Raw genomic sequence first — 25,585 nt, forward strand, 5'->3', positions numbered from 1 at the left:
GAAAAACTAGCAATTTGAAAATTTTAAATTTTGGCGTTACCACGCCTGCTTTCAGAGTGGCCACGCCAGGTGTGTAGCATGGTTAAGCCAGAGAACGGGCGTGTTCGCGGATCACCCCTAAGCATAGTCACACCGCCATTTCTCGCTGCGAAAGGAAAGAACTTATTCGGATTAATTCGACTGGATTTGGACAAAAGTTGAAAAAAGGTTATAAAAGCAAATTGGAGCTCGAATTGGGAAGGTCTTGGAGATTTTTCAGAGACTGGATGCTAGGATTTGGAGAGGGTTTGAGAGAACTCTCTTCTTCTTCTTCTCGGGAGACCGAACAGACCTTTTCTTCTATCTTTTCTTTTAAATTCTTAGTTGTTCTGAGAGAGTGTATGAGAGAGTTGTTTATTACTTTGCAAAGAAGAAGATTTACAAATCAGTGTGTAATTATTTTTATTTTTTAAAGATGTTGCTTCCAGGCTTGTTTTTCATGGATTTTCATGTGGTTCTCTCCACGTATGAATAGCTAAATTTCTTTTTCATGTCTCTATGGTTCAAGGACAGTTCTTTTATTATGTTTTTCTCCACATGTTTCTCATAATACATTTTCCATGCTTTTGATGTCAATGTTTTTGGTTAACCCAACCCTCTATTTACTTGTAACCTGGCCAGTTAGGAAGTTAAAACCTCTCATGATCTACGACTTTTGTCCATTGCGTAGTGGATAGATTGAGTTAACCACGAAATCCTATTAGAATAGGCATATTTTAATTTGGCTTTTGCAACCAAGAAAAAAAAATCGAAGAAACACTGGGAAATGCCAAAAGGTTAATCAAAACTTAATGTTATGGGGTCCAAATCTTCTTCTAACCTAGGCATAAGCTCAAGAAGAAACATCGTCCCTGTTTGACAGCATCACGTAAAAGAAACTGCTAAAAAAATACAGTTAGGCACTACACCTGATTCACAAGTTGCGATCATCAACCATCTTGAAGAAAACTATGAATTTAACTCTTGTTTCTTGTGTGCTCGATTAAAAAATAATGCCAGAACTAGGATAAATTGATGTCTGAATAAATTGTATAGCTCGAAAGATAGCTACACGTAGGATTTTCGATCTCAAATCAGAATCAACAAGTACCAGCAACTACAACTTGTTTTTGATAACATCATCTTCATCAACAGTCAAATCTAACAACTTTTCTGATTGAAATTTCTCCAAGTTTTGACTATTCACTATTAACTTTTGTATAATCTTGATTTTATCAATTATAGCTGGTTGGACAGTCAATTGATGTAAATACTCACTCTCTTTTGGCCTTCTGACTTCCAACTGTAAGGCATCAACTTCTTTAATCAATTCTAGCTTTTAGGTAATGCCCCAGTTTACACTACATATAGATTTATGATTCAATGCATCAACACCAACAATTGCTCGACCAGGATAATATTTTATATCCAAATCATAGGCTTCGAGAAGCTCTAGTCTATCTCAATTTTAGCTCTTTTTGTGTGAAAATATATTTCAGACTTTGATTACAAGTGAATACCTCATATTTCATGTCATACAAGTAATGTCTCTAAATCGTGAGAGCAAAAACTACATCAACTAACTTGAGATCATTTGTCGGATAATTTTTCTCATGCAACTTCAATTGACAAGATGCATAGGTTATGACTCTTACTTTGCATTAAAACACGTCCCAAGCCTCACAATGATACGTTGTAAATATGAAATGCTTTTGTACCTGACGAAATAGCTAACACTAGAGCAATGGCCAAATATTTATTTAATTTGAAAAATGTGCTCAAATTTTGTTGTCCACTCAAAGTAAACGTCTTTCCTCATCAGCTTGGACAATAACATAGTTGTTTACGAAAATTCTTTAACAAATCTCATGTAATATCCTGCCAAACCAAAATAATTATGTGCCTCTGTAACATTCTTTATTGTAGGTCATTCCAATATTGCTTTGTCATTCTAAGGATCCACTGAAATTCATTGACTGCTAATGATGTGCCCCAAAAATGCAATATTATGCATCCAAAATTCGTATTTCAAAAATATTACAAATAATTGATTTTGTCTTAATAGCTCCAATATTATTCTCATATGGTTGCATGATCATCACCAATTTTTGAATAGGTTAGAGTATCATTAATAAAGATAATGACAAATTAATTCACATCTATAACACTTTCCTGAACCCATAAAGTACTACACAATGTATTTTTCCACACTTCTCACAATCTGACCTTTTAGACTGTGGGTGCTTCAGTTTACCTTCTGATTTAAATTTTTTTATCTGGAATTTGTTTCTCTAACCAAAATCTTTTCGCTTGCTTGCTTGACATTGCCACCTTTGATTGGACAAATTCAGCTCATTTTCAATTCCTTTGGTTGTTTTATCGAACACTAAGAAGTCACTAAGTACAAATGGAGTCAAAGCCAACCTCAACTGATCATTAAATCTTAGTAAAAATTTATATTATTTTTCTAAGTACTAACATAGTGGGGTGTATATCTGGAAAAATATGTGAATTTTGTCTTATATTGCATAATTGTCTTGGACGCTCGAGTCATATTGAAGAATTTATTTTGCAATGCTAATCCAAATAAAATTTTTTTAACCAAACCTTGAATATTTTAACAAATTTATCCCTTTGAATCTATGGAAGAGGTGTTAGCTGAAATTTCTCTCTATGTGATGTTTGTCACCACCTCTCTATCTCACCTTCTAGCATGAAAGTGACTAGCATCACTATCTTATTCTGTGCACAATACATATCATCCAGAATCTTTCTGATCTTTAATGGTCAATCTTCAACAACTATAGGATCACTAAAATTTTTAAATACAGATGGCTTGAAGGTCTGAAAGATCTTCAAATGTCGATCAACTCCTGTACTATCTTCAGATTTGGATCATATGCTCATAGAAGATATTTCAATAGCAGTCATTTTGTAAACCATTTGTGATATCAACTGCAAAATGAACTATAACTCAGTGGCTCTAATTTCTTTGTTTGTCCTGTTCCGATTAATATTTTCAGTTTGTATTTTTTGCATTGCAATTGGCCTAGAAGATTAGCCCTTAGTACTTTTTGATTCTTCTCCAGGCATACTAATCTCAATTGACATAATTTATTATTCAAAATACAATTAATCATATAATAATTATGTCGTGCATGCATAATGTCTTAAGACATATGGGTTACTCACCCCAGATCAGTCAACCTATAACTCTATATAAATCAATCCATATTTCTTCTCATTTTGACTTCTTCCAATCCAACACGCTTCAATCATTATGTTCATCCAATTACATTGCTCCCATACAACTTTCTGTCACACCCCGACTGATACCTTTTAGGGTCAATTGCGTGCGGCAGAGGTGGACAATTCGGTCAGATTAATTTTTTATCGGTATTCATCTTAACTTGCATAATTATAACTCAATGAGTAATGAACTAGATAAATTAAATCACTATAAACATAACTAATACATTTCATTTCATAATTCATTTATATCATATCACCAAAACAAATATACAAATCTGTTAAATACAAAATAATAAAAGTACGTACCAAAAAGTATATACAACCCTATAAATAATATAATGCCAAAGTTGTACACGTCACACCTAACTATTAGTCCAGCTACTCATTACCCCTTCTTAAAACTCGAATAGAAAGAGCGAGCTACAACAAGCTTACCAACATAATCAAAGCCAAATAAAGAATTTTATAAACGTATGATAAATAATTTGATCATATGTAACTCATGTACATGTCCACAATACATGTCACAACATGCTATAATCATATAGAACATGTAAAAATAAAGACATGTAAGAAATCATATTAGCTGTATAAAACATGTAATCCATTCACTTATGTATTATCATCATCATATTTAAAAGAATCATCAATCTAAACATAGAAATGTCACTTGTAATTGCATGTAATGTCATAGGGTTATCAGACAGCCCAAAGGCTATAATAACAACTTATAAAAGTGAGGCCCCTCTTATTATAGCAATTATGATAAACCTTATGGTACCAACGGCTCCCTACTTTCAGACCCCTTCTGATACCAATGATCAAAAAGTTTCATCCGTCGAAATACACAAGGGTCGGGAATCTCACCGTTTCCTATTATTCGTACTCGCAAGCATTAATGTAATAACCTACCTATCACAACACGTATGACATTCTTATAATCATAATTCATAAAATAAGCAATCATAGACAATGCACAATCATAAGTATAATTAACATGATAAGAGTATCTACAACCAAATAGTTAAAAACATGCTCATCACATTAATTAATATCATAAAAAAATCATAATAATAGTCAGAGTCAGTACCAACTAACATTTCCAATTATGTACAAGTATCCTTCAATATGCATAAATTTTAAATGCATTCACATATCAAAGAAATCATATCAAATCCTAAAAAAAATATATATTATTCTTAATTTAACACGAAATTATTCACTTAAATCGAGAGAGAAGCATTACGACGGTTTTCTCAAGCTCGTCTCGAGCTCACCGCCTAGGATAAACAACCTTAATTTCAAAAACCACTTAGGATTTTCATGAATTTTAATCATAGGCCATAATTTAACCCGCACATAAAGATATGCACCAACATTTACCTCAAATGTGTTTCCTTGCATAGTTATCCGTTCTTCAAATCACTGCTAATCCTTTTTCCTCCTGCTAACGTTCCTTTATTCCTCTTATTTCGTTGATTTGCTTGCAAATAACCCTAGCTTTCGACACCAATTCGTCTCCTGCTATTGTGATCGAAAATGAAATAGTGCTTCAATTCATTAGAAACATCAAAATGAAAATATAGTGAAGGAATAAAATGTTTAGAATATCATGAAAGTGAATTTTCCTCTTACTGATTTAGCCTCAAGAGTCGGAATTGTCACCTCCAGCCCTCTGTCGATCTCACAGGTCGCGCCTACATTGTAGCAAGGTCTTGGCAATCACTCGAGGCACACAAAACCGAGAAATTGAGAGGGACGGGAATGGGATTCGAAGCTTCCTATGCATTATTTACCCTCCCACCATGACACAATCATTCGATTGTATCAAACAATTGTAATCCGTGTAAGGTCGGTGGGAACGGTAAATGGGGTAAGGAAATAATTAAGGGATTAATTAAGCTTAATTAAGCTTATAACTTCAAATTTTTATAGCATTGTGTGAACTTTTAAGTCATACAATGTGCAAGATGTGCAAGATATCAATGTAATCAATTTGACATGTAGAATTTTATAAAATTGACTAGGTTGAATTCGAAGAAATACAAAATTTAGGGTAGATTTTACAATTTCCAAAATTTTATCAGATATGCAAAACTTTGGCTGTTACATTTGGCGGGTCAATTGAAATGTTAAATGAATTTCAATAGGTATAATAACTAAACTTATATGTAACAAAGATAACATAAGAAGCATTAAATTCCATCTACATTGTAATATTGAATTTTGATTAATTCAAGTAAAAGTTTACCATTTCAAGATATATCTAGTTTTTTTTACATCCCCCGAAATCCAAAAGAACTAATTTTATAAAATTCTACATTTTGTAATGAGCAAATTGATATAATATATATATATATATATATATATAAATAAAAGGAACGTTTATTGATGTAAAAGCAAAGATACAATGTTTTAGTGAGTGAGTACAAAAAGCCCACTTACAGGGAATACAAGTCACTCAAAAAGAGAATTTAAAATACATGCATACCCCAAAAATTATGAAATACTCCTAACATTGGTGGGTGGATTTACCACTTCCCCTTCCCTTGGTTCTAGGGAGGGAGTCCAGCAACAAAGTGTGTTATGGGCTTCCACTTAAAACTATCAAACACTCATCCTGAGAATTCCTGAGTTCTAGCATTTCTTTTTTCTTCTTCCTAGCTTTGTAAACTTGTCATTCATCTGTCAATGTTTGTCTCATCTGATCAATTGGTGGATCTTTGATGGAGAGATCACCCTGACGGGGTAAATTGATCTGTAAATTGCTGAGCAACCTCAGCCTGCAACACACCTTGATCTTAGCACTCCTCTAGGACTTCAGTACCCTCTTCTCTATTTCTCGCGGGGGAAATTGAACCTATAGCAACGTAAGCGTTGGACTAGATGGTACGGTTTCCACAATGTTATTGGGTCAGAAATATCATTGTGATGATCAAGATTGTGACTTTGAGAAGGGAAGGGTTCTCAACAGATACACATGGGGCCAGGTTAGGAGGAGGGTGGATCTCTGGAGCATTGTGATTTTGTGGCTTTAGATGGGAGTGTAAGAGTAATAATGAGAATTGGAACGACCGAACATACGACAGTTAGAGCAATACGTAGGAAAAGACTCAATAACAACCCTTTGCCAATATCCTTGATGTTATGAGCCTAGCCAAATTTCCTCAGGAACGTTTAAGGTGATGTCTCATTTAACAAGCACTCCGACTAAAGGACGGGAAAGATTAAACGTGGGAATATCCGTTTGAGTGGCTTACCATAGACTGTGGCGATAGAGTACAACACTTGGTTAAAATGATGGAATTTCAGCCCAGGGAGGCGAATCCAGACCAAAATTATTGGCGGTTCTGTCTGTGTATCAAAATCCACAGTCCATTTCAAAATTTTTATCGCTTTGTTATCAATCCAAACTAGTCTTTTAGCAAATAATGGTGTGTAATCCTCTTTATTGTTAAGTTGAATATGGATGTCCCGCCCATCTAAAAGCCCAATTTTTCACTCTCCAACAAGGTGCATAAGCTCAAATTCCTTACAAATAAACTCTAATTTGGGATGACCATAAAGGAATTTCTCGGCCAAATTCAGGCAAAAAAAGGAAGCAAGCCTATTACATTCAGTGTCAGAAAAAAAATGGTTGGCTTCCCATTATTCCTATCAGCTTTCTTGGGTAACGGCATAAGATCGATCCGAAGCCATCACTAGTAGTAGGAGATGTCAAGCAGAGGATACTCGTAGATCAAGCGAGCGGCTGGGGTGGACAAGTTGACGAAACAACTTCGACGCGTCTCCAACCCTCTTCTTCGAGCATGACGAGGCTGGCGTAATCCACACATTCGAGGATGAGGCAACGAAATAGCTTCGATGCGGTCGAGGCCGACGCAATCCCCTCCTTCAAGGATGAGGCGACGAAACAACTTCGATGCAGAGGCGGCGAAACTGCTTCCAGCACAACGAGACGGCGATACGATCTGGAACCACACTACTCAAAACGCCATAGAATGGCGCCCTGAGTAAGCCCCAGCAGAGTAAAGATTCCGCCGGTTATATTTCTTTTTTTTTTTTTTGAAAAAGCCCGATAGGCGATAGCTAATATATTAAAAGAGAGAAAGTACAGTTAGGTTGTATGAGAGGACCCAAAAAAGGCACTCTTTCGACACGGTATATAATGCACACAAATGATCCCAAAAAAAGAAAAGTACATGTATACCCAACAAACCAAAATTGTCAAACACTCGCAATATCAGGTAGCTAGAGAACGACTCATACCTCTGCCTCTATTTTTAAGAAGGGAGTCAGCTAACAAATTGTTTAGTGTCATTACTCGAAACAACCAAAGTATCATAAGTTTCTAAGCTCGAGTAGGGCTTCATTCTTCTTCTTCCTCCTGGATGTGTAAACCTGTCATTTCTGATCTGATGGTTGACTCATCTGGCCAATGTGTTGGTCGACAAAATGCTAGGCATATAAAGACTGTTGCACGTCATGTACCCCTTGCGTCTGACTGACAGTAACAACTTGTTTGGTTTTAAGAGGTGGTAAAGCCACAGTAAAAAGATTGTGAACTGTTCCTTCAATGATAGATGTTAGGTTAGGTGAAGTATGAATTGTCTCATCTGCACCCGAGACTTCCTAAAGATGAGGAGCTTGAAAGTCCTTGTTATTATCGGATCGGACATTGTCATGTGTAAGTTCCTTGCCTCACAAAAACATAAACAATATTGTAAGGGGGAGGGCCTCCGATAGTAATGGAGTTATTAGGAGGGAGAGTGGGAGGGAGAGCAGATGTCGGGTCTACCTAAGTTTCAATAGCTGGGCTGCAGTAAGGGGTAGCGGAGGGGCAGGTGTGTGACTTGGGGCAGGAACATATATATATATATATATATATATTATTAACATATTTTATTTTATAAAATATAAAACCTTAACGAAACTTAATGTTAATTTAATTTTCTTTAACCTAATTACATCCTAGTTATAGCATTTAACATTGTAGCATCTCCACTTCCAATGACATGCAATGGCCTGATGAATCGAAAGATCATGATTTAATTAAGTTAAAAATCATTCCCCTCCCTACAATCTATTTCCGCAAGTCTGGGTGTATCGTGTTGAGATACTATAGTAGATGGTAGGAGGGAAGCCAGAGCTCTCGGGTTTGGGGCTTTGGGAAGAAATCGGTAAGAGGATTCTTAGTTTCTGGTAATTTGAACCTCTTTTCCTTCGATGTTCGTTTTCGCTAATCCGGAGCATTCCATTACTTCAACACTATAGTTGGAGGTGGAAGCTAGTGCGGGTGAGGCGACCCAAGAGTTGTATCTCTCAAGTAAAGTTGTTAGCAGGAGAACAAAGAAGGAAAGGAAAACATGGTAAGAAAAAAATCTGAGGAATTGTTAGTTGAGGTAAGAAAATGCTATAACTATCAAATTGTACATATCAACCTTAAAACCTAATTATTTCTTTAATTTTCTTCATATTATTTTTTCAACCATGGACGTTGTATGAGGACATCTTTGGGGTTAGAGAATGCTTTGGAAATGTTTGGGATTTGTTCGATGTTTCATTTAAGTTGATGGTTCCAATTAATGGCCAAGTTAGGAAGGGATTAGAAGAAACCTGCAAAAGAACTTAATGCAAGGAAATCTTATCGAGGTTAGAAATAACAATTGAATTATATTTGGGTTAAATTAAAACCGAAGTTAAAAAATTCATGAAATCTTAACAAAATTATGATTCCAGGTAGCATACTCTAGATGGTGAGCTCGAAGCGGGCATGAGGAAACCAGTCGTGGAGCTGCTCCATTAATTCAAGCGAAATAATCATATGTTAAATTAAGAAGAATATCTTTCTATAGAATTTCTACGTGATTTATTGATATGCGACTGTATGTAGAAATTTTTACATATTGTCAAACATATGCATATGTTACATGAATGCAAACATGAGCTGACACTAATGATATTTTTGAATTTACTATTTTTATTAATCTGATGAGCATGTTTATTAATCCATACCTTATAGGTATCCCTATATCGTTGTATATACTATGATAAATGTTTTGCATATGATGAATGATTATTATAAAAAAATATGCTCGAGAAATTTTCTCAAGTATTGTAATAGATTATTATATAATTGACTTGCATATAAAGATAACAGAAGAGCTATAGAATTCATGACTCTTAATATTTAGGCAAAAACAAACATATTAATATCAACAGGGCTACTAATAACTACTATATTAGGAGATGTACAGTATTTATCAATAATTGTGTAGTCGACTGGCCGAGTGATAACCCAATGATATGAAACGAAATGAACTTATTAAAAGTTCATGCAAGTAAAAGTGACATTATTAAGACAACAAATATTAACTTTGAAATAGTTAAAAGATATTTATATGATGTTGTAGGAATAAATGAAATATATGCTTGTTCAGTTCGTTATTTGTTACTGCATTCATACCCCTTTACTTTAGATAATTCATATGATTAAAGCACGCTTTAATCATTATTGAACATGCACGATGCTTTCATTTCATCTATAAAATTTTATTTTAGTTTTGATTTTTCATTTTGATTGTAGCTTATTCTTTTATATTGTCAACTTTCAGAAAAGATAAGTAGCACTAGGGCGATCAACTAGGTGTAACATTATACAGCTTTTGGATGATATAATTTTGGAAATTGTAAAAACTTTTGGGAAGATATTTTTATATGTTGCATTTTTAGCAGCTCTGTGTTTATTTTGGTGATATTATGCACACTTCCAAGTAATTGAGAATATAAATAAGTTCTAAAATTGAATTAGATTGTTAATATTTGCGACGATTGAGATAGAATAATTCGTTACCTATTGAATCATGACTCTTAAAAGTCAAAATTGGTATTGATAAGAATTTTGTTTGAGTTGTCCACCTTTTTCATATCATAGTTGACCATAAGGGGGGTCAGCTGTGGTGTGACAGAAAGTAGTATCAAAGTGATGGTTTGGATTAAAAAAATAATGGAAGTGTGTTTGGATTTTGAAGTAAGAATGAGATTAAAATATGAATTGATTAATACAGAGCTTAGATTGATTAGGTTGGGGGTGGGTAACCGATATATAACTTGAAGAATAATGTATACATGACATAACTATTAAATGATAAATTGCATTAAATAATAAATTGAACATATATAGGTAAATATGTCTTAGGAAGTATAAATAAGAATTGAAAGCCAGTCTTCTAGGACAATTGCAGAATAAGAAAGGAAGGCTGAAAATAATATGTATAGAAGTAATATTCATAATAAGGCAAATGAAGTAATCAGAATCAATTAGTTACAAGGCATTGTCCAGTCGATATCTCAATTGATTGATAAAATGACAGTTATTGAAAGATCTCCTACCAGCTCCGGGCTCATATTTAAATATGTTACAAAATTTAATCAACATTTAAAAATCTTTCAAACATCCAAGTCACCTGCATTTAAGGTACAATGACTGTAGCTGCTGAAGATTGGTTATTGAAAATAGGGAAGATTCTAGATGACATAATTTGTCTCGGATATTAGGAGAGTGGTGCTAGCCACTTTTATGTTAGAAGACGAGATAAAGAGATAGTGGCAAGTACAACCTAGAGAGAAATTTTGGCTAACACCTCTTTCCTAGATTCAGTTGAATGAGATGGTAAGAGTCTTCAAGAATTAGTTTATTCCACCTTCAGCCAGATTATCACTATAAGATAGTTTTTTCGAATAGACTCAGGAGTTCAAGATAGTTTTACAGTACATAGCTGAATTTACTTTTCTTTCTCGATTTGCACCTCATTATATCAACACTCAAGAGGAAAAATATTATCGATTTTTTTGCGGCCTCCGAAATCAATTAAGATTGAGATTGACATTTACTCCTTTTGAATTCAACGATTTTCAGTGCTAGTTGAAAGGACCAGAAAAAATGAAAATGGGCTCAACTTCTCCAGTAAGCGGTAAAAACCCTATAAAAAATGGCAAGGAAAAGGACTTCCAAAACAATAAATCTAATCGAAAGATGAGCAGACGTACATCGAGTTTGAAAAGCCAATTTGTGACAAAGTGTTAAAAAGGTATTTTGGGCAGTGCTTGTTAGGTTCAGAAAAGTGCTAAAACTGTGGCAAGCAAAGTATCGTTAGATGAATTGTTTGTTAGAAAGAAAATGGATAGCATACATAGACATTTCAAGAACAGGGAAAGCCTAAAAAATTTTTGGAAGGCAATAGTCATATAAAATTCAATTTTTTGGAAAGTATTCAACTCAAGGATGAGACTTTAGAGCACCGAAATGAGCCACCAGTGAAAGTCAAAGTTTTTTGTAAATACCCTCAAGAAAGATAAAGAATTTGAAGAAATGATTACATGCATGCTTCTGATTCTATATCATTCTGGCGCAATTTTATTTGACTTGGTTGAATCGCATTCTTTCAATCCTGAAAAACTTTCTATCAATTTATATGTTGATATTGTACAATTTATTCTTTCAATCCTAAAAATATTTTGTACTTGTTAGCATTTATGATGGGAAACTACTAGCAAAGTTAATTATAATACAAATTCAAACTTTAAATGTTCTATATTGAGGATGAATTGATTAAAAAGTATTTTACTACAATTGAATATTGGAAATAAAGAGCGATGTTTAATTAGTTAGCACAAAGTCAATTTATTGCTCCTGTGATAAAAATATATAATCTTCTTTGATTAGTGCAATAAAAGTTAGAAAGTCCTTACGAAGTGGTGAGCTGGTGTTTTTAGAAAAATTAGAATTACTTAACCTAGTTATTTCTTTTGTTTTTCTTTTTTTTCTTTTTTGCCTTGGATATTGCAGCAAGTAAGAAGACCTTCTTTTGGAGTTAGAGAAGGCTTGGGGTGGGTTTGGGATTAGTTGGATGTTTTGTTTTAGTTGAAGACTAGTTCCAATTGGTGCTTATGTTAGGACGGGATTAGAAGAAACCTGAAAGAGAACTTAATGTGGGAAAATCTATGGAGGTGATAAATAGCAATTTATGTTTGGGTTAAATTAAGACCTAAGTAAAGAATTTTATGAAATCCTAAGAAATTTATGATTTCATGTAGTATGCTCTATGCGGCGAGCTTGAGGTGGGCTTGTGAAAACTCGTCGCGTGACTGCTCCATCAATTTAGATGAAAAATAATGTGCTACATTAGGAAGAATATAGGATTACTGCGTGATGTTGTTATATTTAAAAGTTTTTGCACATTCTCGAATACTTGCATGTGTAATATGAATGCAAACTTGAGCTGACACTAATAATATTTCTAACTTTATTGCTTTTATTGATCTGGAAAGCATGTTTATTAAACAATGGCTTGCAGATATTCATATATCATGGTATATGAAGATGATAAATGATTCACATACAATGACTGATTGTAATAGACAATATGCACAAGGGAATGCCACAAGTATTGTGATAGGTGGGTGATTATATGAATAACTTGTAGGTAAAAATGTTAGAAAAGCTATAGAATTTCTAACTCTTAATATTTAGGCACGAACAACCTTGTTAGTATTAAGGGGGTTTTTGATAACTGTTATGTTAAAAAATGTCCAACCTTTATCAATAGTTAAATTGTTAAAGGGTTGGATAACGACCAAATGGTATGAAATGAAATGAATTTAGTCAAAGACGATGGAAGTACAAGTAATATTCATAAGATTACAGTTATTGAATATAAAATAGTTAAAGATATTCATATAATTTTGCGGGAATAAATGAAATATATAATTGTTATAGTTCATTATTGGTTATTGCATTCATACCCACTTATTTAGATGTTTCATAAAATTAAAGCATGCTTGTGTTATGTGTTATTGTCACTCATATTAATTATGGTTGAAGCTGCACCATGATTTCTTTCTGTCTATAAAAACTTACTTTAGCTTTTATTATTTCGTTAAGCTTGTAGCTGACTCCTTTATATTATTGAATTTTAAGAAGCGGTAAGGAGCACCGCAGCGATTAGTCAGGTGTGACATTATATAATTTTAATTGATATGGTTTTGAAAATTGTAAGGAGTTTTAGATGCGTATTTTTATATGTTGGATTCTTGGCAACTTTGTATATATTTTAGCGATATTATTATGCATGCTTCCAAATAATTGAAAATATAAATGAATTTTTTAATTTAATTAGATTATAAATGTTTGTGATGATTAAGATAGACCAATTTTTACCTATTGAGTCATGATTGTTGTAAGTTTCATTAGTGAGAATTTTGACAGACTAAATCGTTCATCTCAGTCAAACGGTTGACCCTAGGGGATCAGCTCGGGTGTAACATATATATCAATGGAATTTCACTTCCTTTCATTGAAAGATTTTAAGCTTTGGATAGATAGAATAAAAAGCAATTTGCAATATAATAGTTGACCGAAACCCATCACTAGTCCTAGTAAGCACAAAGAAGAAAACTTAAGAATAGGTAGTCGAAAAATTACAATACCAATAGACATAGCAAGGAAAAAAAATATTAACCTCGAAATAATTGTAAAAAGGCTTGACTATGGTAATTAGCACTGTCAACAATGCTAGGATGTCACCAGTATACATGCCTTTTCTTGTCAAGTTTAAGTTTATGCAGAAAGATCCTTATAAACAAGACTTGCAAGCTTTCATCTTCAATACTAGAAGTTCCAAACCGACTTTAGTGATAAAAAGTTATAAAGCTTTTCCTTGAAAAAAAAATCTAAAACTTAATGTATTAATGAGGAGAACGCAGATCAATTTTCAAGGATGAAGGACAACAAATAAACTGACCAGATACAGATTGGTCTTGGGGTGGATCAATCTGCTTCAGTCAGAATGTCCGGTGCAGAATATCATTTTATTTTGAGTTCATCAGCCAGTAACCTTATTTCAATCTTTCTTTTTAATTAGATTTGTTTGAATAATTTTTGTTGCAATGATGTTGATAAAATTTCACAATATCATAAACTATATGATTTCTTAATGAAAAACAGAGCATAAAGGTAATATGTAAATTTAAAACAACTGGAAATGCAATAATCATTTTCCTTACGATAACTTGAGCCCTAGTTATTGATTTTGATTTTGAGTCAATAACATAGATCTCTTCAAAATCAAGTATAAATTCAGGGTCATCAATTCGCCTATTCCTGTAATGTTTTGTTAGAAAAACCTGCAAGAAGAAACAAACAACTTTTGTTTCATCAAGAGAAAAGAGAAATGTGATTGGCAATAAAAGTCTCAAACTAGAATATTTAAAGCAAAATATTTTTTTTATGCTGCCACAAATTTCATAAATTCACAAGTTTTCTGTCACATTCACACATCAAATTGTTCGAAGTTATAAGCAAGATGTGTTCATTAACTCGAGTAAACCAAGAATGACTAAAGAAAGAAAACATCTACTTCAGTATAGAAGGAAAACAAAAGTGAAGACCACCACAAATCCTAAAAATAACATCAATGGGCTTTTCAGGCACCCTACGAAAATGAAAGAATTAAAAAACATGGGGTCAAATTGAACATGAAAAGAGTGAGAAATAAGACAAGAACTAGGCTGCGGATGGACTGTGATAAACGAATTGCTAGCTCAGAAAATAAAAGGAAAAAAAACATAGGTCACGTATCCTCATTATTCACAGCAATAGCTTCAGAAACTATCCAAACTAACCCACCAAAGACTAAATGATTACTAATCTAAGGATGCTAACAGCGTTAAATTTTGATGGCAATCATGAGGTTGTTGGCGGTGCTGGTAAACAGATGAGTAATAGTGCAACATGGAACCCAGAGATGTATTTAAGGCTGTCCTAAAATTCTTTAGTCATAAAGATGGATTAACAATATAAGAGATTGCTGCGATTAGGATGTCAACATGCACCAAATTGGTACAATTTGATGTATTTTAACAATCAATAACATTGTTAAATATGTACCTTGAAGACTTCCCTCTCAGACTTATATAGTGGGTCACGAGGTGCATCTATTGGTGGCTCACTAACATTATAACAGCCAAAATCTGTTTTTGAACAACGTATGTACTGCAAGATGCAAAGCAAGAGAATGTAGTTAGTGAAATACACTAAAAAGAGCACAGCAAAAGAATATGATCAAGTTAATATTAATAATTAACAATCAACTATAGCTTAATAAAGTCACATTTTGAAACTTCTCTTGTAAATGAGGATCAAAAATGTCCACAAAATCAGCCATCATTATTATGATCCACCTTATCCCAGTTACATGGGTTTATTTTATGAAGCTTAAGTCTCTATTCTTCTTCTTGAGTATTGCATCAGGTGTTAATTCTATTTTACACAAATCTTTCCACAAAATATCTATGGAAGCATTTTTTTTATCTACAGCCCTATTTCATTTGTAATACCTTGACATAAATTTTATTTGCCTGTCTTATTAGTATATTTCTAGCCTTTATTTTACATGCCTAAACCATCAAAATTTAGGTTCTATTACCAAAATTAAATTAGTGTTATTCCGACTGTTTGTTCATTATAAGCATTTGTAAATCTATCCGTTTTAATTTTATCCCGTATTCACCTAACAACTCATTTATATCATAATTAATTTAGCTATTAGTGATTTTTTTATCATCAACACTCTATTTCATATAACATAACCAGTCAAATTGCTGTTTTACAAAAATAAATTTTTAAGATTCCATAAAATTTTCTTATCACATAATGCTTTTGAAACAAGTATCTATTTTAACCACCGAACCTTAACAATAAGCTATATCCTATACTATATCCTAATTATTTTATAAACTAGATTTAAGATGCAAAAATTTGTCACAATTACCACTTAATATTGTAGAAACATTAAATTTACTCACTAGAATAGTATCTCATATACCTAGTTTTTGTTCTGCTAATCCTTGGCTCTTTTATCTTTTATATATTTCTTTTCTTTCATTGTTTTGACATTTTACTTATTTTAATAGACAAGTTAGAATTATTATCATCAATAAAGAGCATAAAATAAAATGCCAATCAGTAAATAGCATAAACTAAGACGCCCATCTTTTTCTTGCCATTCTAAGCATCTTCATGAATAAGGCCAAAATTCAAGAATTTAATTTTGATCTTTCACAGAGACATTACTCGACATCTTAGGATCTGGGACGTGCTCATCAACCTAAAATGGTATTCAAATGTAGGCTTGCAAAATGTCAAATTCCATAGTCCATCAACTCTTAATTTATGCAATATTACTCTCTTCGAACGTCAAAGCAGAAAACACATGCAACTCACTCCAATTAATAAAATAAAGGAAATTGAATGAAAATCACACAAAATTTAAGAAATACAACAAACAAAAAATAAACTATAACATAGCTAACCAAATCGTAATCACATGTAAAGCAAAATTTAAAATAACGAAAAGAGAGACTAAAGAAAGAAATTACTAAAATATTAGTCCAGCTCTCACTCTGATACAACGAGAGTTTTTCTTATGAAGTTCATGAAGACTTGTACCACACTCAAAGAATTCACATCGGATTAGGACACAAGTTTGAGAAAAAATATTAAATTTTATTGAAACATTTAATTAATTCTTACAGACCTTAGTGATTTTATTTATAACTTAAAAACATCTAAAAAATGGGTAGTTTCTTATAATCCTCAAAATTTTGCCTAAAAATAAGAGTTTTGAAGTAAATAATCTAGGATTCCAACAAAAACAAGTTTCCAATAAAACAAAATCAAAAACAGTTGTACATCCAAACTTTGTCAATTAAAGGATATAAAATCATATAAGCAAAAAGAAAATAGCCTACAGCTAAACTTTGCGACAATAAGAAATTCCAAATACAAGAAAACATTATTAAGAACACATGAAATATCCTTCCCAAATCAAGCATTAAATTGATATCGAAGAGATAGATATGCACCAACATATGTGATCCATAAGCTAACCCAATCAAATGCAATGAGCACGGACGTACACATATATTTTCGTGCGGAATTGGTAAAGAACATCTAATTGAGAGCACTCATTTATTATAATACCCAGTTTTGGTGAATTGGGTAAAATTTTGACAATTTTTAAATATACCCAAATTTTTGCATTCCCCGAAATCATACCGAATCATTTTTATAAAATTCTACACATTGAATCGATCAATTAGATATATAACACTATGTATGACATGTAAATATATTGGAAGATATAAAGTTTGAAATAACAACTTATTAAATCCCTAATTACCCTAATTAACCACTCTAATCCTTTGGCATTATAGCCAAATGACTTTCTATCACGACATGTAGTCGTCAGATGAAATCGGAAAGATAAGATTAAATCGGATCGAGTTTAAAGTCACATTCCCTAGGATTTCCTTTACACCCCCCCCCCACCACCCACCACACAACCTCCCCCCCCCCCCCCCCCACACACACACACACACACACACATTTCCTCATCACTACAAAGTGTAGCTCGGTTCACGCAATAGACCAAGATGCACGATCGGTAGAGGGCCACAGACCTAAATTTGAGGTTCCGGGATGAAATCGATAAGAGAGAACTTCATTTTCATGCTGATTGGAACAATCTTTTCCTTCCCTGCAAGCCTTTTTCATGATTTGTCACGAGCTAAAACACATTTGCTTTCCTTATTATTATTAGGAATGGCTGAAAAGTGTTCAGAAGCTCCGAACTTTGATTTGTAGCTTTCGGAAGGGTTGTTAGTAGGAAGGCTAGGAAGAAAAAAAAAAAGAAAGAAAGAAAATAATAGAATAAAACATTTTATGGAAAAGTTATATAGGGAGACTTTTGAGGTAAGAATTGACCCATAAATTATGGATTGGGTTAAAGGGAAATCCAAGCATTAATTTCATGAAATTCTAAGAGGTATATGATTCCAGGTGATTTGCTCTAGGTGCCAAGCTTGAGACGAGCAACAGAAAATTCATCGTAGGATTGCTCCATCAATTCAAGTAAAAGACTTGTGATAAACTAAGAATAATGTCTTTCCATAAAACTTCTACGTGATTTCGTTTGACACATGATTGCATTTAGAAATTCTATATGTTGAATACATGCATATTTTACATGATTGCCGACTTGAACTGTCACTGGTGAAGTTAATGAGTTCGTCATTTTACTGATCCAATTAACATATTTATGAAGTCATTGTTTGCAGGCATTCATTTATTGTTATACATGGACATGATAGATGAATTGCATATGATAAATAACTGCTCCATGATATACTTAATAGAATGTCAAAAGTGTTGTGATAAGGAGGTTATTACATGAATCAATGCAAGTATGGATGACAGGAAATGATGGAATTCTCGACTCTTATATTTAGGCAGAGATGTAAAACAAGAATTGTTAGAATCAGAAGAGCTATTGATGATTGTTGTGTTGACAAAGACCCAACATTCATCAATAGTTAGTTTAGTCAACAGTCTGGATGGCAAACCAATCTTATGAAATGAAACGAATGAAGTCACAGTTTATACAATTAAAAATAATATTCCTAAAATGACATTTATTGATTTTGAATTCAGTATGGCAATGACTATAATTGCACATGAATAAAAGAAATGTATGTTTGATATAGTTGTTATTGTTTTTTGCATTTCGTGCACTTTACTTCAAATGCCTCATTAGATTAAACCATGTTTGTATTTATATTCTACCGTCATGCATATGAGCTACCTATGAACATGCGTTATCTTTTTTCTGTCTGCAAAAATCTTATTTTGACCTGGATTATTTCGCTGAGCTTGTAGCTCATTCCTTTATATTGTTTTTCAAAAATGATGAGGACCACTAGAGTGAATAGCCAGTATGACTTTTGTACAACTTTTGGGATTGTATATTTTCGAGAGCTATAAAGATCTTAGGCATTTAATTTATATGTTAGATTTTAAGCAACCCTGTATGTATTTTTGTGATATTCTAATGCATGGTTTCAAATTTATGAGAATGCGAATGAATTATGAATCAACATGATTCATGAATATTTGTGATAAATGAGTTAGACGAATTGATTACGCAATAGATCCACATAATGTAAGTCGGCATGAGTGCTAGTGAGAATTTTGTTTGAGTGAGTCGTCCACTTTTCTTGCACCACGATTGATCCTATCAGGGGGGTATGTTGGGGTGTGACAAAAAGTAATATCAGAGTGAGGTTTGATGGAAAGAATGATGGAAATATGTTTTGGATTTAGAAGAAATAATATCGAGATTAAAAATATTAATCAGTTAATATAGAGCTATATGTTTAGTGAATTTGGGACGCCAACACATGATGTACGGTATAATGCATGCATGACATAATTAATATATGATAAATTGCATTGAATAATAAATTATATTAATATTGATATATATGTCGGAAGAAAGATCAAAAGAAATTGAGGGTCAGCCTTTTCGATGAATTGCAGAACAAGAAAGAGAAGCTGAAAAAAATTCAAATAGAAGTAATTTTCAAAACAAGGCAAATGAAGAAATCAAAGTCACTGAGTTACATGGCATTGTAGAGTTGATATTTCAAGTTGTTGATAAAATGACAACTATTGAAATATCCTCTACCAACTCTAGGCCTATATAAGAACCTGGTAAATAAGTTGATGACATTTGAAATTCATTCAAAAATTTAAGCCACATGTATATTCCTATTAGAATGGAAGAGTAGTGTTAGGCCACAAGTATAGTTAAGAAATGACAGTTATTGTCTAGAGAATATAAGAGTGGTGCTAGCCACTTAATGTTAGAAGATGAGACAGAGAGATAATGAAAGAAGCAGCCTAGAAATTTCAATTGACACCTCTTCCACAGATTCAGTAGGATGATTTTGTGAGAGTTTTCAAGAATTGGCTTATTCAACCTTTAACCAGAATATCACTGCAGGATAGATTATTCATTTTGACAGGGGTCCAAGACAATTATATAGAATGAGGCAAAAGTTACTTATCTTTCAAAATATGCACCTCAATACGTCAACATTCAGGAGAAAAAATATCATCGGTTTTTGAGAGGCCTTCGAGATCAATTGTGAATGGCATTGACTCCATTTGAAATCAGCAACTTCTCACTATTAGTTGAAGTGCTAGAAGAATCGAGGAGTTAGACTAGTCAACGGTGGCAACCTCAAGCAACCAAATGAAAATACTTTGAAAAGACAAAATACTTCCAAAGCTAGAAGTGTATAGTTGAAGGCAAGCAGAAGCTAATCAGATTTGAAAATTCAATTTGTGAAAAGTGTGTGAAAACATATTTTGAACAATGCTTGATTGGTTCAAGAAAGTGTTACAAATGTGGACAGATAGGGCACCGTCAAATGGATTATTCATTGGAAAAGAAAAGGGATAATAGGCCACAAACATTTCAAGAATAACGACAACTTAGGAAATTTTTTGAAAGTGGCCAGTCAATCAAGACTTAATTTTTTTGGAAAGGCTACAACTCAAGAAAAGGTCAAGAGATCAAAGCACAAAAACAGATACACTTCTTATTCAGAACTAGTCGGACACAATTTTATTTGATTCAGGTGCATCACATTCTTTCATTTATGAAGAATTTTCAGTCAGCTTATATGTTGATATTATGTACTTTACTCATGTTTTGCGTGTTATTATGTTATCGAAAAATGAGTTCTGTGCAAGTAAAAAATATTTTGTGCATGTTATAATTTTATTAGAAAGCTACTAGCAAAGTTGATGATGCAGAACCAACTATTTGCAAAATATTTAAAATGCAAATTTTGGCTGCATAGCATTGCATTTTTTGGGGCAAATCATCAGTGGGCAAAAAAATTATATGGATCCTCGAAAAGTGAAAGCAATCATAGAATGGCCAACACCTAAGAATATTATAGAGGGGCGCAACTCTCTGGGTTTAGCTGGATATTATGAGAGATTCGTTAAAGAATTTTCACAAATAGCTTTGTCGCGATAAAAGTTAATGAGAAAGAAAAAGAAATTTGAGTAGAGTGAAGAATGCGAGCAATTTTCAAGAGCTAAGAAAAAATTGCCTATTGCGCTAATATTAGTTATTCCGTCAGGAATATAAAGATTCCAGATTTAGAACGACACATCTAGAGGTTTGGGTTATGTTCTAGTACAAAACAAATGAGTAATAGCCTATGCATCAAGAAAACTGAAAACACATGAAAGGAACTATCCGACGCATGATCTGAATTAATTGAAGTAGTATTTGTTTTTATGATATTGAGACACTAACTATATGGAGTGAAGTGTGATGTTTTCACTGATTACCTGAGCCTGAAATATATTTTCACATAAATGTAGTTGAATTTGAGACAAAGAAGATAGAATTTATCAAGGTTTACGCTATGGATATACGGTACTATTTTGGTCAAGCAAATGTAGTTGTTGATGCTCTATAAGTAATGCAAGTTGGATTATTACCCAAGAGCCATAATTGATCAGATAAATTGATGTTTTATGATTAAAAATCAAAAAAACAAGAAGATGTTGGGTATTTACAGTAGATGACTGTGCAATCAACTTTAATTGACAATTAAAATAGGCTGGAAGGTGAGAAATGAATATCTAAAACTCATTGAGCAACATCATAAAGGAAAGAACCTAAATCTAACTGTAGATGAAGATGGTGTTATCAAAAACAAACTGCAGCTTTGGACACCTACTGATTATAATATGAAATTAAAAATCTTAGAGAAAGCTTATCATTCTGGATATAGATTTATCTCGGCAACACAAAAATGTACAAGAATTTTAAATTGATGTTTTGGTGGCCAGGTACGAAGAAGAATATTATTGAATATGTGTTTAAATGTCAGGCTTGTCAAACAGTAAAAGTCGAGCATCAGAAATACAGTGAGTTGCTAAAATCTTTGCCTATACCTGAATAGAAATGGGAAAAATAGTGATAGATTTTGCAATGGGATTTCTCAAATTTAGGCAAGGGTGTTGAAGTATTAGGGCGAATATTGACAGATTAACCAAGTCAATTCATTTCTTATCAATTAAACCGACAATGGTCAAATTGTATGTAAAAGAAATTATTAGACTACATGGTATTCCAGAAGTTATTGTTTCTGACAGAGATCGAAAGATTTACATCCAGATTGTAGAAAGGCATTCATAGAGATTTGGGTACACAATTGCATCTTAGCACAACATTTCATTTATAAGCTAACAGATAGTTAGAAGAAAATATTTTAGTATTAGAAGATTTTGTCATGGCTCTATGTTCTGGACTTTTTGAGGCTGTTGGGAAGACCGCATTCAAATGATTGAATTATCTTATAACAATAATTATCAATCCAATATCAAAATTGGTTCCTATGAAGCACTATATGGTATGAAATACAAAACTCGATTAAGTTGGATGGAGATAGGAGAACGTCCTTTTTTAGGATTGTCGGTCAACTTTTTGATAGATTTGAAAATATGATATATGAAAATAATTTTTGAAATTTAATTTAATATAATAGAAGATATATAGTTTGAGTTTTAAAAGTTGTATGTTTTAATTTTTTAAAAAATGAGACTAAATGGATCTTATTAGTCTGATAGTTTGTATAATCGTGCCCGATACCGCGAGTACTACACCCTCCCAAAAGATAAGTGTAGATCTCGGCGATAGACCCAATCCTGCAAACTAAGAGATTTGTGACATTCATTTGGTCTGCGAACATTTAATGTATGACCGACAAGTTCCCTTATCTAATACAAAGATTAAATAAAGTTTATTTTACCTGGGTTCCAAGTTCCCTATAAAGGCAAGCCCCTATAGTTAATTACATCTCAAATGACTGGGGTCATTTGAGAAAACTCTCGATAATGATTAGAGATATTAGTCTTCAAGATTCCAAAGTTTAGATTTTCACGGTAGGACGTGGAAAGGTAAATGGGAGTGGCTCAAATATGAACAGTTATTTCAGGAGTCCAAAGGAAAGAACAGGTAGGGGATGTCATATATCCTGAGGAGAAACCTTAGTGACATCGCAGACTATCCTACTGTGTGGCTGCATTTTTTGGGATGATGATATTCAATGTTTAATCCTGCCAATTTTAAAACTTGCATAATGTTTGATTATGCATGTAGTCTGCAGAGATATGAGGGTTTACGTCGTACCGTACGACAACCTCGGAACCTAAGTCGAGTTAGGACTCATGCCGCGCAACATGGTTGCACAGAAGCCTAAGGAGAAAGTGAGGATTTATGTCGCGCTAGGCGAGCTACCTCGAAGTCCTATAGGTTGTTATTATGCTAGGAAGGGATAATGCTGAAGAAGATCCTCTTGTTGCTCGGTCTGAATTACTCGTCGTGCTGCCCACAAAGTTGGCTCCAAGCTCCTGTCGTCGCGACGACTCCAGGGTTTAAGTGTTTAAGATTGGTGATTTGTGTTTCCCAGTCTTGGTGTTAAAATTTGGCTTTGTTTTGTTTCGATTTTGGTTTCAGTGCTGGTTTTGCATGTAGAATAATCAAATTACAGGTAAATAAAAGGTACTTGAATTGTAAAATGCAGTAAAGTATAATACTGTAGACAAACTGTAAAAGTATATCTGGGTATCTGCTACTGTTACGTTATTAGTGTTGTGAGCGTAGTATGATTTGCAGCAGATTTAAATAAACTTGCAAGAAAATAAATAAAGCAAGAAAATCCAGCATGAAAGTCATAAAAACGAGTAGTAGAAATCGCAAGCAAAAGAAACCTGTAACCACATATGACAGATCGGGACTGGGTATAAGACATTGGTAAAAGTAGGGGCTCAGAGCTGAGTTGTGTGCTTCCCGACCTTGAGTAAGAGTTGTCAACTCGACAATCTACAGGAGGTAGTTCTTAGCCTCAATCCAAATGACTAGCCGTGGACCTTTATAAATTTTCATAGAAAAATTCTTTAATTTTCATGCAAAAGGTGTTGTTTAAGTCTTTTTTATGCAGAGTTCTTTTTCACATGCAAAAGAGATTTATTTTATTTTATTTTTGTAAATATTTTTATAAAGTCATATAGTCCACAGGTTAGTCACTCTAATCGTGCTAGAACTACTGACAACCTAAGAGAGTCGAGGGCTTCGTATCCCTCGTTTAAGCACACATAAGCAATGTCGTCATCGCCCTCGCCACTTAGACCCTAGACTTATCCTAGTCCGATGATCCATATGTGGCATTAACAAATTTCCCCAATTGCCAGGAGAATTTGAGTGTATATCCAAGCTCAAATCCCGGTGCACTGGGTTTCACTATAGGTTAAGTCATGACGAGAATTCCACTATTGATTTAATTAAGGAAGCATGGGTCAAGTGTCTTAGTCAGTTTGTGAATTAGGGTCAAGTGTCTAGTTTCACTGTGCATTCGAGGATTAGGTGAATGGACATTCACTTGAGGTATGCTCCTAAAATCTAGGAAGCCTATACTGAAAAATTTGGTGGATAGACTCTCACCTAGGGTGTGCTCGTAAAATCTAGGAAGATCATGCTGAGGATTAGGTGGATGGACTCTCACCTAGGGTGTGTTCCTAAAATCTAGGAAGACCATGCTGCAGATTAGGTGGATGGACGCTCACCTAGGGTGTGCTCTTAAAATCTAGGAAGCCTATGCTGAGGACTAGGTGGATGGGCTCTCACATGGGCTCTCACCTACTCTCACCTAGGGTGTCCACCTAAAGTATAGGAGGTCTACACTGAGGATTAAGTAGATGATCTCTCACCTAGGGCGTGCTCCTAAGCTCTAGGAAGCCTACACTGAGGGCTAAGTGGATGGACTCTCACCTAGGGTGTGTGCCTAAGCTCTAAAAAGCCTACACTGAGGACTAGGTGGATGGGCTCTCACCTAAGGTGTGCACCTAAAGTCTAAGAGGTCTACACTGAGAACTAGGTACTCTCACCTAGGGTGTGCTCCTACTCCTAAAACTCTACGAGCCTACTTTTTAACTTAAACTTAAGGTGATTTAAGGTTTTCTATATCTTCCAATTAATTAAATCATCAATCCCCATCTTTATGACTTAACCATTTAAAAATAAATAAAACAAACAAAAAGAGAAGGTTGACCCATTTCCAAAACTAATAGATCCAATAGAGAAATAGCAAGTGAATCAACTTAAAAGCGTTTAAAATCTTTTTTCAACTGTAATTAAATAGACTCTCGAGAAAAGTGCTTAAGTTTTTTCCAAGACAGTGCACAAAATCAGCCCGAATCGACACATAAAGTGACTCCAAAACAATGATCAAAATCAGCCCTAATCAGCACCTATAGTGGCTCCAAAACAGTGCACAAAATAAGTTCAAATTGACACCTAAAGTGGTTCCAAAACAGTGCATTAAAATCAGA

At 33.6% G+C, this 25,585-nt stretch overlaps 1 protein-coding gene across 1 annotated transcript in view; it reads right to left on the minus strand.

The window, feature by feature from the left end:
• The window catches only part of LOC110029989, a 73,810-nt gene that overhangs the window by 14,242 nt on the left and 33,983 nt on the right, over window positions 1-25,585 (minus strand). Inside the window, exons 3-4 of the mRNA XM_020732512.1 lie at window positions 15,218-15,322; window positions 14,335-14,454 (exon numbers count right to left, since the gene is read on the minus strand). Coding sequence (XP_020588171.1) covers window positions 14,335-14,454; window positions 15,218-15,322 — 225 coding nt within the window. The remainder of the gene's footprint in view (window positions 1-14,334; window positions 14,455-15,217; window positions 15,323-25,585) is intronic.

Source organism: Phalaenopsis equestris, unplaced genomic scaffold (genome assembly GCF_001263595.1).
Source record: "Phalaenopsis equestris unplaced genomic scaffold, ASM126359v1 Scaffold000620, whole genome shotgun sequence".
Lineage (NCBI taxonomy): Eukaryota > Viridiplantae > Streptophyta > Magnoliopsida > Asparagales > Orchidaceae > Phalaenopsis > Phalaenopsis equestris.